The 17,863-nt window shown below is 43.8% G+C and overlaps 1 protein-coding gene across 1 annotated transcript in view; it reads right to left on the bottom strand.

The window, feature by feature from the left end:
- Positions 1-6,439: 6,439 nt before the first annotated feature.
- The window catches only part of LOC118371415 (coiled-coil domain-containing protein 71-like), a 35,756-nt gene continuing 24,332 nt past the window's right edge, over positions 6,440-17,863 (bottom strand). Inside the window, exon 3 of the mRNA XM_035756832.2 lies at positions 6,440-8,993. Within this exon, the coding sequence (XP_035612725.1) occupies positions 7,914-8,966 (1,053 nt within the window). The 5' untranslated portion in view covers positions 8,967-8,993 and the 3' untranslated portion in view covers positions 6,440-7,913. The remainder of the gene's footprint in view (positions 8,994-17,863) is intronic.

The following is a 17,863-nucleotide window of genomic DNA, read 5'->3' as shown; positions in this document are numbered from 1 at the left end:
CCCCAAATCTCTCCAATCTCTCCCCAAATCTCTCCAATCTCTCCCCAAATCTCTCCAATCTCTCCAAGTCTTCTCAAATCTCTCCAATCTCTCCATTCTTCCCAAATCTCTCCAATCTCTCCAGTCTTCCCAAATCTCTCCAATCTCTCCAGTCTTCCCAAATCTCTCCAATCTCTCCAGTCTTCCCAAATCTCTCCAATCTTCCCAAATCTCTCCAAATCTCTCCAAGTCTTCCCAAATCTCTCCAAGTCTCCCCAAATCTCTCCAAGTCTCCCCAAATCTCTCCAAGTCTCCCCAAATCTCTCCAAGTCTCCCCAAATCTCTCCAAGTCTTCTCAAATCTCTCCAATCTCTCCAAGTCTTCCCAAATCTCTCAAAGTCTTCCCAAATCTCTCCAATCTCTCCCAAATCTCTCCAAGTCTTCCCAAATCTCTCCAAGTCTTCTCAAATCTCTCCAATCTCTCCAGTCTTCCCAAATCTCTCCAGTCTTCCCAAATCTCTCCAATCTCTCCAGTCTTCCCAAATCTCTCCAATCTCTCCAGTCTTCCCAAATCTCTCCAATCTTCCCAAATCTCTCCAATCTCTCCAAGTCTTCCCAAATCTCTCCAATCTCTCCAAGTCTCCCCAAATCTCTCCAAGTCTCCCCAAATCTCTCCAAGTCTTCTCAAATCTCTCCAAGTCTTCCCAAATCTCTCCAATCTCTCCAAGTCTTCCAAAATCTCTCAAATCTCTCCAGTCTTCTCAAATCTCTCCAATCTTCCCAAATCTCTCCAATCTCTCCAGTCTTCCCAAATCTCTCCAATCTCTCCAGTCTTCCCAAATCTCTCCAGTCTTCCCAAATCTCTCCAGTCTTCCCAAATCTCTCCAGTCTTCCCAAATCTCTCCAGTCTTCCCAAATCTCTCCAGTCTTCCCAAATCTCTCCAAGTCTTCCCAATCTCTCCAAGTCTTCCCAATCTCTCCAAGTCTTCCCAATCTCTCCAAGTCTTCCCAATCTCTCCAAGTCTTCCCAATCTCTCCAAGTCTTCCCAATCTCTCCAAGTCTCCCCAATCTCTCCAAGTCTCCCCAATCTCTCCAAGTCTCCCCAATCTCTCCAAGTCTTCCCAATCTCTCCAAGTCTTCCCAATCTCTCCAAGTCTTCCCAAATCTCTCCAAATCTCTCCAAGTCTTCCCAAATCTCTCCAAATCTCAAAGTCTTCCCAAATCTCTCCCAATCTCTCCCAATCTCTCCCAATCTCTCCCAGTCTCTCCAGTCTTCCCAAATCTCTCCAAGTCTTCCCAAATCTCTCCAAGTCTTCCCAAATCTCTCCCAATCTCTCCCAATCTCTCCAGTCTTCCCAAATCTCTCCAGTCTTCCCAAATCTCTCCAGTCTTCCCAAATCTCTCCAGTCTTCCCAAATCTCTCCAATCTCTCCAGTCTTCCCAAATCTCTCCAATCTTCCCAAATCTCTCCAATCTCTCCCCAAATCTCTCCAAGTCTTCTCAAATCTCTCCAATCTCTCCAAGTCTTCCCAAATCTCTCCAAGTCTTCCCAAATCTCTCCAAGTCTTCCCAAATCTCTCCAAGTCTTCCCAAATCTCTCCAAGTCTTCCCAAATCTCTCCAAGTCTTCCCAAATCTCTCCAATCTCCCCAATCTCTCCCCAAATCTCTCCAAGTCTTCCCAAATCTCTCCAATCTCTCCAAGTCTTCCCAAATCTCTCCAATCTCTCCAAGTCTTCCCAAATCTCTCCAAGTCTCCCCAAATCTCTCCAAGTCTCCCCAAATCTCTCCAAGTCTCCCAAATCTCTCCAAGTCTCCCCAAATCTCTCCAAGTCTTCTCAAATCTCTCCAATCTCTCCAAGTCTTCCCAAATCTCTCCAAGTCTTCCCAAATCTCTCCAAGTCTTCCCAAATCTCTCCAATCTCCCCAATCTCTCCCCAAATCTCTCCAAGTCTCCCCAAATCTCTCCAAGTCTTCTCAAATCTCTCCAATCTCTCCAAGTCTTCCCAAATCTCTCCAAGTCTTCCCAAATCTCTCCAAGTCTTCCCAAATCTCTCCAATCTTCCCAAATCTCTCCAAGTCTTCCCAAATCTCTCCAAGTCTTCTCTCTCCAATCTCTCCAAGTCTTCTCAAATCTCTCCAGTCTTCCCAATCTCTCCAAGTCTTCCCAATCTCTCCAAGTCTTCCCAATCTCTCCCCAATCTCTCAAAGTCTCCCCAATCTCTCCAAGTCTCCCCAAGTCTCCCAATCTCTCCAAGTCTTCCCAAATCTCTCAATCTCTCCAGTCTTCCCAAATCTCTCCAATCTCTCCAGTCTTCCCAAATCTCTCCAGTCTTCCCAAATCTCTCCAATCTCTCCCAAATCTCTCCAATCTCTCCCCAAATCTCTCCAAGTCTTCCCAAATCTCTCCAAGTCTTCCCAAATCTCTCCAAGTCTTCCCAAATCTCTCCAAGTCTTCCCAAATCTCTCCAGTCTTCCCAAATCTCTCCAGTCTTCCCAAATCTCTCCAGTCTTCCCAAATCTCTCCAGTCTTCCCAAATCTCTCCAATCTCTCCAAGTCTTCCCAATCTCTCCAAGTCTTCCCAATCTCTCCAAGTCTTCCCAATCTCTCCAAGTCTTCCCAATCTCTCCCCAATCTCTCCAAGTCTCCCCAATCTCTCCAAGTCTCCCCAAGTCTCCCCAATCTCTCCAATCTCTCCAGTCTTCCCAAATCTCTCCAGTCTTCCCAAATCTCTCCAGTCTTCCCAAATCTCTCCAGTCTTCCCAAATCTCTCCAATCTCTCCCCAAATCTCTCCAAGTCTTCCCAAATCTCTCCAAGTCTTCCCAAATCTCTCCAAGTCTTCCCAAATCTCTCCAAGTCTTCCCAAATCTCTCCAAGTCTTCCCAAATCTCTCCAAGTCTTCCCAAATCTCTCCAAGTCTTCCAAAATCTCTCCAAGTCTTCCAAAATCTCTCCAAGTCTTCCAAAATCTCTCCAAGTCTTCCAAAATCTCTCCAAGTCTTCCAAAATCTCTCCAAGTCTTCCAAAATCTCTCCAAGTCTTCCAAAATCTCTCCAAGTCTTCCAAAATCTCTCCAAGTCTTCCAAAATCTCTCCAAGTCTTCCAAAATCTCTCCAAGTCTTCCAAAATCTCTCCAAGTCTTCCAAAATCTCTCCAAGTCTTCCAAAATCTCTCCAAGTCTTCCCAAAATCTCTCCAAGTCTTCCAAAATCTCTCCAAGTCTTCCCAAAATCTCTCCAAGTCTTCCCAAAATCTCTCCAAGTCTTCCCAAGTCTTCTCAAGTCTTCTCAAGTCTTCTCAAGTCTTCTCAAGTCTTCTCAAGTCTTCTCAAGTCTTCTCAAGTCTTTCTCAGTCTTTCCCAGTCTTTCCAAGTCTTTCCCAGTCTTTCCAAGTCTTTCCCAGTCTTTCCAAGTCTTTCCCAGTCTTTCCAAGTCTTTCCCAGTCTTTCCAAGTCTTTCCCAGTCTTTCCCAGTCTTTCCCAGTCTTTCCAAGTCTTTCCCAAGTCTTTCCAAATCTCCCCAAGTCTTTCCAAATCTCCCCATTCAGTCTTTCCAAATCTCCCCATTCAGTCTTTCCAAATCTCCCCATTCAGTCTTTCCAAATCTCCCCATTCAGTCTTTCCAAATCTCCCCATTCAGTCTTTCCAAATCTCCCCATTCAGTCTTTCCAAATCTCCCCATTCAGTCTTTCCAAATCTCCCCATTCAGTCTTTCCAAATCTCCCCATTCAGTCTTTCCAAATCTCCCCATTCAGTCTTTCCAAATCTCCCCATTGTCTTTCCAAATCTCCCCATTGTCTTTCCAAATCTCCCCATTGTCTTTCCAAATCTCCCCATTGTCTTTCCAAATCTCCCCATTGTCTTTCCAAATCTCCCCATTGTCTTTCCAAATCTCCCCATTGTCTTTCCAAATCTCCCCATTGTCTTTCCAAATCTCCCCATTGTCTTTCCAAATCTCCCCATTGTCTTTCCAAATCCCCCACTCTTTCCAAATCTCCCCACTCTTTCCAAATCTCCCCCCCTCTTTCCAAATCTCTTTTTCTTTCCAAATCTCCCCCACTCTTTCCAAATCTCCCCCACTCTTTCCAAATCTCCCCCACTCTTTCCAAATCTCCCCCACTCTTTCCAAATCTCCCCCACTCTTTCCAAATCTCCCCCACTCTTTCCAAATCTCCCCCACTCTTTCCAAATCTCCCCCACTCTTTCCAAATCTCCCCCACTCTTTCCAAATCTCCCCCACTCTTTCCAAATCTCCCCCACTCTTTCCAAATCTCCCCCACTCTTTCCAAATCTACCAGTCAGAAAGTCTCCCAAATCTCTCCAGACTTCCCAGTCTCCCCAAATATCCCAGAAACAAGTCCAGTCATCCCAGATCTCCTGTCACCCAAGTATACAAAACCTCCCCAGTCGTCCAAACCTCCCCAGTCGTCCAAACCTCCCCAGTCGTCCAAACCTCCCCAGTCGTCCAAACCTCCCCAGTCGTCCAAACCTCCCCAGTCGTCCCAAATCTCCCCAGAATTGCTGAATCTCCTAAGTCTCCCCATTGCCCCAGTCTCCCCATCGCCCAAATGGATTCTTAGTCTTGCTGCTTCTATACTTAGGTATTCACATCCACACCACCAGCAATGATCACAGTGCAGTCAGCCTGATAGGTACATATGTTTGAGGAAATCTGTGTCCAGCGTAATCAATAAACAGCACTCACCCATCTCAGCTGTTAGACTAGGCTTCTCCTGTCACTACCTGTAGATCAACGGGCGGTGGTGGACAAAACCCCTAGATAATGTTAAAGATTGAAAAACTCAGCTAACACAGAACTGATTAGGGTATTCATTCAGAGACAACTTTCACACCAGAGTTAGTCCCGACAGCTCTCATTCACTCAGTACTTAACAGTAATATCTCATCTAAATTTTCAATCCTGTTATTATTCAAAATGTAATTTGTTGAACTCCGCTTCCCACTTACATAAATTACAAATATCTTAGAACTAATATAAAATAAAATGTGCTCAAAAACACCTTGTGCAATTACCAGTGGCTTCAGACCACATCAGCACTTATAAATGCCTAGACATCTGTCAGCGGGGCTTTTCCATGGTACCGTTACTTGCCCTCACTCTAGTCTGGTCTAGCCTTCTTAAGACTACTAGTACCTTCATTTTTGTTTAGTTTTACAAAACATTTGTATTTTTAAATCTTTTAAATTGACTTACTGAAATTCAGTTGCAGTGTCCCTCAATTGTCCACGGATGATGCGTCCCCTCTTGGGTAGCTCGCAGTAAGGGTCCTTGTCTGTTGGTCAGACAGGAATTTCCCCTCACGCTTTATAAAGTGCACCAACGGTTTTCCCTCGCAGGCCCTCACTGAAAAACGCCGCAGGCAGAACCAATCATTTAGTTTGTGATGCCAAATTGTCAGGGAAATCACTGGGGACACCGGAAGTCAATCTTAAATGAATCATTCTTTATTAACGGCAAGCTGGAGCGGTTTCAACAATCTCAATGCACCATAGTACACTACACGTCAGTCAAGAGCTCCAACAGGGCAGTCCAGTTCTTATATACTGCTTAAACAGACAATTATATTCGCATGAGTTACATTATTCATAAAATCCCCATTAACTTTTAGTGCAAACATGTGAGCGACCAATACCTCATGAGGCTTCCCTCCAAGCTTAGACCTTGAAACTGAGATATCCGTCCTCAAAACAATGTTCTGGGCGTACAAAATTGCCAATAATGATGAGGATTCTCCCAGGCACGGCCAGTCACTTGCATGAACCCAGTCAAATTGGTTATTAGGAAAGCACACATTTCCCTTCACACTGCTATTGACCAACTGGGTTCGAACCCACGTCTCCTGTGTGTCACAACACTATGTAGGCTTAAGTCTGTCTAGGATTTAGCTTTAACGAACGTAACTATTCAGGTTTCAAGCAAAAGTACCAGTCATTGGGCGTCCCGAGTAGCGCAGCAGTCTAAAGCACTGCAGTGCTTGAGGCATCACTACAGACCCGGGTTTGATTCCGGGCTGTGTGGCAGCCGACCGCGACCGGGAGACAAGAGGCAACGCACAATTGGGCCAGCGTCGCCCGGGTTAGGGGCTGGTATGTCCTTGTCCCATTTCGCTCTAGCAACTCCTGTGTTGGGCCGGGCACATGCACACTGACACGGTTGCCAGTTGTCTGTCGTTTCCTCCGACACATTGGTGCGGCTGGCTTCTGGGTTAAGCAAGCAGTGTGTCAAGAAGCAATACGGCTTGGCAGGGTAGTGTTTTGGAGGACGCATGGCTCTCGACCTTTGTACGGGAGTTGCAGCGACGGGACAAGACTAACTACCAATTGGATATCACGAAATTGGGGGGGTAAAAGTAAAGAAATAAAAAGGTAGTCATCACACAAACATGGTTATGAGTATAATGACCCATTATTAAAATGTAAATGCCAGGTAATCCAGAGAAAGAAGTGGTCAAAATGCTTTATTTTACAGTTCAACAGTAATTCCCAACACACAATGACCATAACATGTTAACAGATGTCTTTGTTAAGAGTATCATTGTGGTTCATACAAAAAGTTTTTAAAAAAGTTGTTTTTTAAATAGATATAAATTAAGCTACATTGAACATGAAATGTATCTACCTCTTCACAAACCTAAAAGTGCCTCAGACATTTTGTTCAAAGCATGTGTGATTTAGAATATGTAGCTAACAGAAACAACATTCTCAGTTGGGGAGGAGAAAAAAAAAAAGAAGTGCAATTGAGAAGCACCAAAAATATAAATTTGGCACATGAAAATCAAAGCAAGCAAAATATAACCCAACGCAAAAAAAAAGCTTTACTCTGCCTTCGATTGAGAATGGAAAGGTCAAGGACGGATAAATCAAATCAGTTGAACCTAATGGAGAGTTGGATACTTGAATTAAAAAGAAACCAACTGGCATACTTCCTCCAATTACAGAAAAAAAACCAAGGTCCAAATATCAAATTTCAAAGCTAGAAAATGCTTTAGGAATAGTTCTAAATGTCAGATAATACACAATATAGGCTAGAGCGTTTCCTCCAGAGGCTTTAAAAACACTGAAAACTCATAAGGCCATGTAAATTCTTCTACAAATTAAATGCAGATAATGGAATAAAATGCCTTAAACTTTGTACAAATGAGAATAAAAGCCATAAAATGTTAACATATAGCTAGGATCTCTTAACTGTCATGTCCAAAAAAGAAAAAAAACTACCTTTATAACACATCAGGAAAACACACCATGTCAATTGCCCCTTTAATCCAACATACAGTAGAAATGACATGACTAAAAAGTGATGTATATAAAATATCTGTAATATTCTAGCAAATGAATGCTGCATAGTTATACATGACATGGCTTCATTATCAGATGTTTCTATCATTTATAAAACAGATGAATGAAATTTCAGTGTCCCAAAAACACACATGTAAAGAAGGATATACTGCAGGTACAACTCATGGGGACAGCCATTGTGCCTCACACTTCACCATTCCATCACTCAACAGTCAAGGGGCAGTCTATAGTATGTGCAGTGTAAACAAAAAACTTTAAACCATATTTTTGGATGTTTAGGCAATAACCCAGCGTCCCCTTATCTAAACATTTTAACAAAGAAATAGGATTTTCCAAATCTCCAAAAAGCCTCCCAAACAATCCCAATACTCCCAAGCTGAGTACAGCTAAAAGACAAAGCACTGCCTTGATGAGATGCAACAAACTGATTAAATTTACATGGAGGACAAAAGGACTTTAAGGCTGTGTTCACACAGACCAATTAAAAATATTTTCCCCCCGCAATTATTGGTCTTTTGGCCAATCTGATCAGCTCTTTGTCAATATTTGGGTTTAAAAAACAATTTAAAAAAAAACAATTGGGCTGCCTGTGTAAAAGCAACCAAAGATATTACGGCCGGTCACATTGGGTAGGCAATAAGTGGTTGAATCTCTATGACCGGTGACAGGTTAACTCGCAGTATCTTCTGGGCTTTCCTCCTCACCTCCTCATCGGTGATAGAGTCATCAACCTTGATCACCTTGAACCTCAGGTTGTTCTCACTCAGTCTAAGGTCTTCAGACTGCTCTTTGACCAGCCAGACCTCATTTCTGGGCCTCTTCACACAGAGTTTGTCTTCAGCCTCATCAGTCCTTTTCCTTTTCTGGTCCCTCCAGCAAGGCATTCCGTTGCATTCCTTCAAAACCCGGTCGTTTTGCAGTATGGCAGGCACTCCGATGATATTGACTGGGCAGGGCAAAAAGTTCACTCTCCTCAAAGTGACTGATTTTGCTAAGTTTCCGGTACCTTCCGAAGGCTGTACTTGGGTACCTGTTAGAGATAGTGGTCGATGAGAGTTGGGCACAGTCACCTCTCCTGACCATACACCTGTGTGGAACTGCAGTCTCGCTGTGTGGCCTGTAGAGGGTCCAGTGATGTTGGTCAGTCTTATGTATGACTGCATCTGAACAGGCACAACAGCCAAGGTCGGTGGTTGAGAGAGGACAGTCTGTTTGAGAGACTCCTTTGACAGATTTGTCAAAATAATTGTGGGTTGATTCTTCAGGACAACTTTTGCTGCTGCACTTAACAAAGAATAGTTGATTTCAGTCTTCTTGCCATGGGGTTTTCTACCCTTCTTTTTGCCAGGCTTTTGAACCTTTGAGACAGCAATGTCTAGTGTGCTCTGTGTCTTTATTACAGGCCTCAGTACTGCAGTACAAGACCTGTAACCATAAACATCTTTGCTTTTAAGTACAGTAGGCTTGTGACCTTCATCTTTGAGTCCCTCAATAAAAGTGGCCAGTTCTTTCTCAGTATCGAAAAGGTCTTTTGACATAGGACTGAACGCTTTCAGAGTCTCCAGTAGAGTATTTTGGCCAGCGGAGTTGAAACGTGACCATGACTGGACAACCTTCTCTGTGGCTTCCTTACAATTCATGGCATATACCATCTGTTCTGTAATCTGTAGCATTGGTGATATTGGCGTCCGAGATCAGCCCTGTGGGCAAAAAGAGAATAAACAGTCATAAAAATGTAGACTTCATACTCAACTTCTGTAAATCATTGACATTCAAAACCCTGGATAAGGGAAATCTCAGGTTAAGGTTTCTGATCAAGTAGGCTAACCCAACATTCAACATGCCACCAAAGTGACTACAAACAAAGCTGTATTCATAATCTTGCTGGAGAGAGAGAGACCTACAAACTCTGTTGTTACATCAGTAAAAAAAAAAAAAAAAAAAAAATTAAAGAGCTCTGCCTATTTTAAAACATATTCAAAACATCTACCAACCATGGGTGACTAACATTAGCTAAAATTCAGTGAGGCAATTTCCACCATAGACTTGGACAAATGATAAATTGACAATTCCAACTGGAATTAATTTTTACAGATTGAGCATTCTTACTCAAATTAGCTCCAAAAAGCACAAGACATAACAAAATTCCTGTCATGTTTAATCTGAGAAAATGTCAAATTTGGAGAATGACAGTTTGCCCCCCGATTGTTTTCATTCAGATCTGATGGGCAGTCTCCTCTACCACAAAAACAGGTGTATGACCTTTGTCACATAAAGTAGGATAGCTTTTGATTCAACTTACGGTGGATGCGGCATTTCAAAACGGAATGTAGAAACAGGAATAACTTTGCATTGCTTTGCTGCAAGTTTGCGTCTTGTGCGGCAGCTATACCGCTGCAGTACAGACCGCTTCCATTGAAAAAAGGTCATTCATTAAGTAGGTTAGCAAGACAATGCTTATTTAGCTCAGACTGGAAGTGCCCGTGATCAGCCAGCATGCTAGCTGATCCCAAAGACATCCAGTCTTTGCGTTAACTCTAGTTTACAGTGGCTCAGAACTACCTCTAAATAGGCTTCTACAAGCTGCACTCCATTGATCTAAGTGTGTGCACGTGAGTAGATTTAGTATTTTGGGGGCAGCAGAGTCTTTTCGTTGCAGTCCACCTTGTGTGGTGTATATCCTATATCCACTAGGGGGCTTGGGAGCCAGAGTAGCTAACCAAGCAAGAGGGGCTAAGGCACTCTGACAAACCGCGGAAAACGTTTGAACTTCCGGATCGAGTTAAAGTATATGCCCGTTTACAAAATACTAGCCACATGTCAGGCTAGACTGGTGTTCTACGCTTTACGACACTGTTTAGCCACAGAAGAAAAATTTATTTTTTGGACTTGCTAGAGCTTGAACAGGAAGAACTTGAACTGCTATTACTACTCAGGAGTATGGAGAAAAAGGGACTGGGAAAATGGCAAGTTCGTTAAATGACAACAAGGAGAGGGGATAATAAAGAACAAATGTCTCTTGTTCAACCTATGCGAAGCATTGACGAGGAACGACATGTTCAAATCAAATTTTATTGGTCACATACACATGGTTAGCATATGTTAATGTGAGTGTAGCGAACTGCTTGTGCTTCTAGTTCCCGACCGTGCAGTAGAACTACCACACACACACACACACACACGTGTAAAGGAATGAATACGAACATATAAATATATGGATGAGCGATGGCCGTGCGGCATAGGCAAGATGGTGTAGAGTACAGTATATACACACACATATGAGATGAGTAATGTAAACAAAGTGGCATTGTTTTAAGTGACTAGTAATACATTTATTACATCCAATTTTTTATTATTGAAGCGGCTAGAGATTTTACATACTATGTTAGTGATGGCTGTTTAACAGTCTGATGGCCTTGAGATAGCCGTTTTTCAGTCTCTCGGTCCCAGCTTTGTTGCACCTGTGCTGACCGTGCCTTCTGGATTATAGCGGGGTGAACAGGCGGGATGAACAGGCAGTGGCTCAGGTGGTCGATGTCCTTGATGATCTCTTCGGCCTTCCTGTGACGTCGGGTGGTAAGTAGTTTTCCCCCAGTGATGCTTTGTGCAGAACTCACTACCCTCTGGAGAGCCTTACGGTTGTGGGTGAAGCAGTTGCCGTGGGTGAAGCAGTTGCCGTACCAGGCGGTTATACAGCCTGACAGAATGCTCTCGATTGTGCATCTGTAAAAGTTTGGGAGTGTTTTTGGTGACAAGCCAAATTTCTCCAGCCTCCTGGAGGTTGAAAAGGTGCCGTTGCACTTTCTTCCCCACACTGTCTGGGTGGACCATTTCAGTTTGTCCGTGACGTGGACACTGAGGAAGCTTTCCACCTCCTCCAATACGGTCCCGTCGATGTGGATAGGGGGGTGCTCCCTCTGCTGTGTCCTGAAGTCCACGATCATCTCCTTTGTGATGTTGACGTTGTTTTCCTAACACCACACTCCAAGGGCCCTCTCCCCCTTCCTGTAGGCCATCCCATCGTAGTTGGTAATCAAGCCTACCACTGTAGTGTCATCTGCAAACTTGATGACTGAGTTGGAGGCGTGCATGGCCACGTAGTCATGGGTGAACAGGGAGTACAGGAGAGTGCTGAGAACACACCCTTGTGGGGCCCCAGTGTTGAGGATTAGCGGGGTGGAGAGGTTGTTACCTAGCCTCACCACCTGGGGGCGGCCCGTCAGAAAGTCCAGTACCCAATTGCACAGGGCGGGGTCGAGACCAAAGGTCTAGAGCAGGGGTGTCAAACTCATTTCGCATCGTGGGCCACATACGGCCTAGGGAGATGTCAAGTGGGCCGGACCATTAAAATTATACCATACTCTGCTATAAATAACCAAAATATCATGTCTTTCCTTTGTTTTGGTGTAAAGAAGCACAAGAACATTAGGAAAATATTGAAATTTAATGAACTATCCTTTTACAAAACATTTCATGAAACACCTCATATTTACTTAGACAAATGTGCAATTTACTTTTATCATTCACAAATATGCATTGCAACTGATCCCACTGATTGTACAAAGGCACAAAACTTTAATTGGTACTGAAAAATATAGTAATGCACTTTAAGATTAAATGAGACTTTTAAAGAAAGGAATTTTTAAACCACTTACACATACGCATATAAAATCTAAATGTAATCCCTGCGTACACCTTACAAACTAAGGAGAGTGATTTTAAATGTGTAATGAAGAAAGTGTTCGCCTGTCCTGTAAATCTGTAAACTTCATACATGAAACATACATACACATACAATACATACTGAAAATTTATGGAGTTGTATGAACAGTAGAATTCCATCACACAACTTGGCATCTTTTGGCCTGTACAAGTGCATCAACACCAGGTGTCATGTCCTGACTAGCTGTCACTTTCAGAATGTCATTTAAGTGCTTGTTTGTGAGCCTTGAACGCATTTTTGTTTTATTGATATTCATCACTGAGAAAATTTGTTCACAAAGGTAGGTTGTCCCAAACATGCACAAAATTTTAGCAGCCAGGGCTGTTAATTTGGGGTACCCTGGTAGTAGATACTGATAAAATCTGTCCAGACCTACAGAGGCAAATTTGCCCTTCAAATCTGCATCACACTGCAAATCAATTATCTCTAGCTGAATTTCGACCGGCAGATCAGAAGCTTTAACTGTGAAAGGTGAGCGAAAAACTGAAAATTCTGTCTCAAGTTCACCAAATACCTGAAAACGTTTCTCAAACTCCCGCAGTAGTCCTGCAATTTTGTCTTTGTACCGTTTCATGTCCGCATCAGGTCTGGTCACACACACATCTCTCAGACAGGGGAAATGAGCAGGGTTGCCATTTGCCAGTTGCATCTCCCACAAAGTCAGCTTCAACTTAAATGCATGTATGTTGTCAGAAAACTGTGTGACAACTTTTTTGCGGCCTTGCAACATTTTGTTCAGATTGTTCAAGTGTTCAGTAATATCAACCAAGAATGCAAGGTCCCGTAGCCATTCCTGAGATTGTAATTCCAACACCGGTTTTCCTTTTTCTCCATGAACTGTCCGATTTCCTCTGTAGATCAAAGAAATGCCTCAGCACAGCGCCTCGGCTTAACCATCTCACTTCAGTGTGGTATGGCAGGCTGTGGGTAATGTTGCTGTCGCTGAGAAGTTTGTCAAACTGACGATGGTTCAGACCTCTGGTCCGGATGAAATTTACAGTGCGAACAACCACCTCCATGACGTGGTCCATTTTCAGCGACTTGCAACACAATGCCTCCTGGTGCAAAATACAGTGAAATGTCCAGAAACGATCTCCTCCATTAAGGGCTTGTACTTTGTCTTTGAACTTTGTCGCGACACCTGCTTTCTTTCCGACCATGGATGGCGCGCCGTCTGTAGCCAGGCTGACAGCGGGACCAGTCCACTCCAACTCTGTCCAATGCAGCAACGACAGAGCCGAAAATGTCCTCGGCTGTTGTGGTGTCCATCATTGGCACCAACTCAAGAAACTCTTCAGTAACAGTCAATGTCTCATCAACTCCTCGAATAAATATGGCCAGTTGGGCCACGTCTGTGATGTCAGTGCTCTCGTCAATTGCCACGGAAAATGCAATAAATGACTTGACTCTCTGTTTCAATTGACTGTCTAAATCTGCCGATAGTTCCGAAATCCTCTCTGCTATAGTATTCCTCGTCAGGCTAATATTGGCAAAAGCTTGTCGCTTCTCGGGACATACAAGTTCAGCCGCCTTCATCATGCATCGTTTAACAAAGTCACCGTCGGAATACGGCTTCGATGCTAATGCTATTTCGCTAGCAATTAGGTAGCTGGCTTTTACCGCTGCTTCACTGACTTCTCGGCTCTGGATGAAAGTTGACTGCTGTTTCCTCAGACCCGCCAGCAATTCGTTAATCTTATCTCTTCTCAGTTGTCCTTGCAAGCCGTCATATTTTTCGCTGTGATGAGTCTCGTAGTGGCGTCTGAATATTATATTCCTTCAATACCAAACTTGTTGCAAACACACCAAGCACAAAGGTTTTCCGTGCATCTCTGTAAATAAATAGGACGTGGTCCATTTTTCTTTGAAAATTCTACACTCCTTATCTACTTTTCTCCGTTTGGATAACGACATTATGGCTAATGAGGGTGTAGCGGAGAGGTAGAGACCAAGGTATTAACAACGTCGTAACAAGCAGCAGATGGCGCATTGATACCGTCTGCTGTTTTCAGTCTGTCTCAGTGATGCGGCTTGTCTTCTACTCTGATGGAAAGAGTGCGCCCCTTAGCGGATAATCCATGAATTGCAGCGAATTAAAAATATGAATTCCATGTCTTTTATGCATTTTTTCCACTTTCAAATTATCCTGCGGGCCTGATCGAACCTCCTTGGGGGCCGGTTCCGGCCCAGCGGGCCGTATGTTTGACACCCCTGGTCTAGAGCTTAATGACGAGTTGAGGGCACTATGGTGTTAAATTCTGAGCTGTAATCGATTAACAGCATTCTTACATAGGTATTCCTCTTCTCCAGATGGGTTAGGGCAGTGTGATTACATCTTCTGTGGACCTATTGAGGCGGTAAGCAAATTGAGTGGGTCTAGGGTGTCACCTGTTCACCGGACATGCTACCTGTCCCAGACCTGCTGTTTTCAACTCTGAGAAAGCAGTAGATACTCTGAATGATCGGCTATGAAAAGCCAACTGACATTTACTACTGAGGTTCTGCCCTGTTGCACCCTCGACAACCACTGATTATTATTGGACCCTGCTGGTCATCTAAGAACATTTTGGCAATGTTCTGTTATAATCTCCACCTGGCAAAGCCAGAAGAGGACTGGCCACCCGTTACAGGAATTATATTCCTCTGTTTTAATACCCAATTAAAATGAATCACTGTCAATTCATAAGAATCTGTATGAATCTTATTTGTATAAAATGCAGAGACCAGTCTTAAAGTCAATCAGCAGCTTTTATTCTCGAGAGTACTGCCCATTATACATTTTACCACAGGTTATAAACTGAAAATGACATCATTAGTTTTAGTACTAGCCCGTCTCATCTCCGCTCCAGTATAATGGCTGTATGGTTCTCACAGTCTCTCCCTATTAAGATAATTTATGAATAGAACCAAGGTCTGCCTGTGTAGATACGCATTCTAGCCAGTCTGGCTATACGTTCATTCATTTCTACCAAGGAACAGACAGTCATTGTTCTAATTCTTGATTATATTTACACACATTATATTCAGTACTAGGATTATAAAGAAAATGCATACATATACAGTAATATAATAGTATTCTGATTAGTCAGTCCTGATTGAAATGTATACATAGTCATTATTGATCAAAATTCCCTTAACAACCCCTCAGCCTGGTTCTTCTAAGTTTCTTCCTAGGTTCTGGCATTGTAGGCTGGGTTTCTGTACAGCATTTTGTGACATCTGTTGATGTAAGAAGGGCTTTATAAATCAATCTGATTGATAGGGTGGCGGTGACCAGCCAGCTGGTCTGCGCATGCTCTGAGGACGCGGCTAGGGATGCTGTCTGGGCCGGCAGCCTTGCGAGGGTTAACACGTTTAAAATGTTTTACTCATGTTGGCTGTGGTGAAGGAGAGCCCGCAGGTTATGGTAGCGGGCCATGTCAGTGGCACTGTATTGTCCTCAAAGCGAGCAAGGAAGTTGTTTAGTTCTTCTGGGAGCAAGACTATCTGCGATGGCGCTGGTTTTCTTTTTGTAATCCGTGATTGAATGTAGACCCTGCCACATACATCTGAGCCATTGAATTCTGACTCTCTATACTGACGCTTAGTTTGTTTGATTGCCGGAGGGAATAGCTACATTGTATTCAGTCATGTTTCCGGTCGCCTTGCCATGATTTAAAAGCAGTGGTTCGGAAGTTAGAGTAGCAATGATCCAGAATGCTGACAGCCCGGGTCACACATGCTGACATCATTTAGGAAGTGTTATCATCAGATTAGCTTTGTTAAAATCCCCAGCTACAATAAATGCAGCCCCAGGATGTAGTTTCCAGTTTACATAGTCCATTGAAGTTCTTCCAGGGCCGTCGAAGTGTCTGCTTGGGGGGGGGAATACACACGGCTGTGGTTATAGTCGAAGAGAATTCTCTTAGTAGATAATGCGGCATTTGATTGTAAGGAATTCTAGGTCAGGTGAAAAAAAATACTTTCTGTATGTTATGATCACACAAAGACTAGTTAATCATAAGGCATAAACCCCCGCCCTTCTTACCAGTGAGATGTTTGTTTGTTGGCGCGATGTGTGAAGAAACCAGGTGGCTGTACCGACTCAGATAACACATCCCGAGCGAGCCATGTTTCCGTGAAACAGAACGTTACAATCTACAACCATTGATCGGATTTCGGCTACCTTGTTGTCAAGGGACTGGACGTTGGCTAGTAGTATACTCAGGAGTGGTGGGCGATGTGCCCATCTACGGAGCCTGACCAGAAGACCGATCCGCCTGCCCTTTGAGGCGTTGTTGTTTTTGGGTCGCCTGCTGGGATCTGATCCATTGTCATGGGTGGTGGACCAAACAGAGGATCCGCTTCGGGAAAGTCGTAATGTTGGTAAGTTAACGTTGCTCTTATATCCAATAGTTCCTCCTGGCTGTGTGTAATGAGACTTAAGATTTCCTGGGGTAACAGTGTAAGAAATACATTTAAAAACTACTGCATAGTTATCTAAGAGCGCGAATCGAGGCGACCATCTCTGCTGGTGCCATGTTGCACGATTTTACGACTTCCTTCACTGGCTTGCCCCTCACATCTCGCAGAAGAAAACTCACAGCTTTACCCGTAAGGGCTGCAGAAAGTCTGTCTGTGACCTTTCGGTTTTTGGCGAGCGGCAGCACACCAAGTATTGCTGCGAGTTGGAACTCATAAGCTAGGAATGTTTCTGCCATCGTCACAAAAGTGTGCCAGGCTATCTGGCATGTCCCGACGGAGGATTGTGTTGCTTATCCCTCCATGGCACACTGGGCAGATTGAGGATTGTTGGACAGAAAACATGTTCGGTTCTGACATCCGGCAAACCTGGGCAGCGATTACTACAACGGCTTTTTGCCAATGGTCCTCATGGCAGTCTGCGATGCAAGGTACGAACCATATCCAGGTAGGATACGCTAAATACATGTCACTATACACACAAATTATACCAATAGATGTTGATATGCTTCACATAAAAGTGATCTGGCATCCCAATAAGAGGATGGGGGCCTATGTCCAAAGCATAGGCTACACAGTTGTTACAGTACACAAATGATAGTATTGTACAGGAACATGAAGGCTATGGAAACACTTATTTTATTGAAGGTTTCATCTGGCCTTGATGCCGAGAAGATCTACAACTAACGCTACTCAAAATCCAAAAGAATTTCAGAGAACTGCTTTGGGATCCTTGCTGCAAGATGGAGGATCCTGGGACAAGCCCCCGGAGAAAGCGGAGACCATTGTGAAGGCCTGCGTGGCCCTCCACAACTAATGTAGACCACAGACTGACAACACAGATTCATCAACAGGGTAGATCCAGTCCACACCCACTGTGGACCTGCTTCCAGGAGAGTGATACAAGGGGACACCAGCTTCCCAGACCTAAGAAACATGTGAGCATAGAGGGAAAACAATTGTGTGCAACAACCTCAAGGACTACATCCTCACACCAGCAGGTCAAGTGTCTTTCCAGGATGCCATCATGCGTGGCACCCTACAGTAAATGTAGTTTGGGAAGATGTGCACTCATGTCATCTCGTTACTGTTTGTGTCATATGTGAGCTACACACTGGTGTTGCATTTTTTCTTATTCACAATGAAGAGTACTATAATTACAGTCACTTCAGCCTTGTTTTAGTTTTTCATATTTGAACCTTGTGTTGTGTATTGGCCTTTCCTGCTATACAAAATGGGTGAGAATGGCAGTCCACCTTTAGAGGATAAGGCTAGACCCTCGGGACATTAACCTCATGTACAACCTTGTTATCTAGATGGTCATGTGTAGTGGCCTTTCAATGGAGACCTTCCTGCTTTGGTACATAGGTATCCAGCTGTAGACAA

The sequence above is a fragment of the Oncorhynchus keta genome, chromosome 27 (assembly GCF_023373465.1).
Source record: "Oncorhynchus keta strain PuntledgeMale-10-30-2019 chromosome 27, Oket_V2, whole genome shotgun sequence".
Classification (NCBI taxonomy): domain Eukaryota; kingdom Metazoa; phylum Chordata; class Actinopteri; order Salmoniformes; family Salmonidae; genus Oncorhynchus; species Oncorhynchus keta.
Note: the sequence above shows the minus strand (reverse complement) of the source record. Positions and strands in the feature narration are given on the sequence as shown.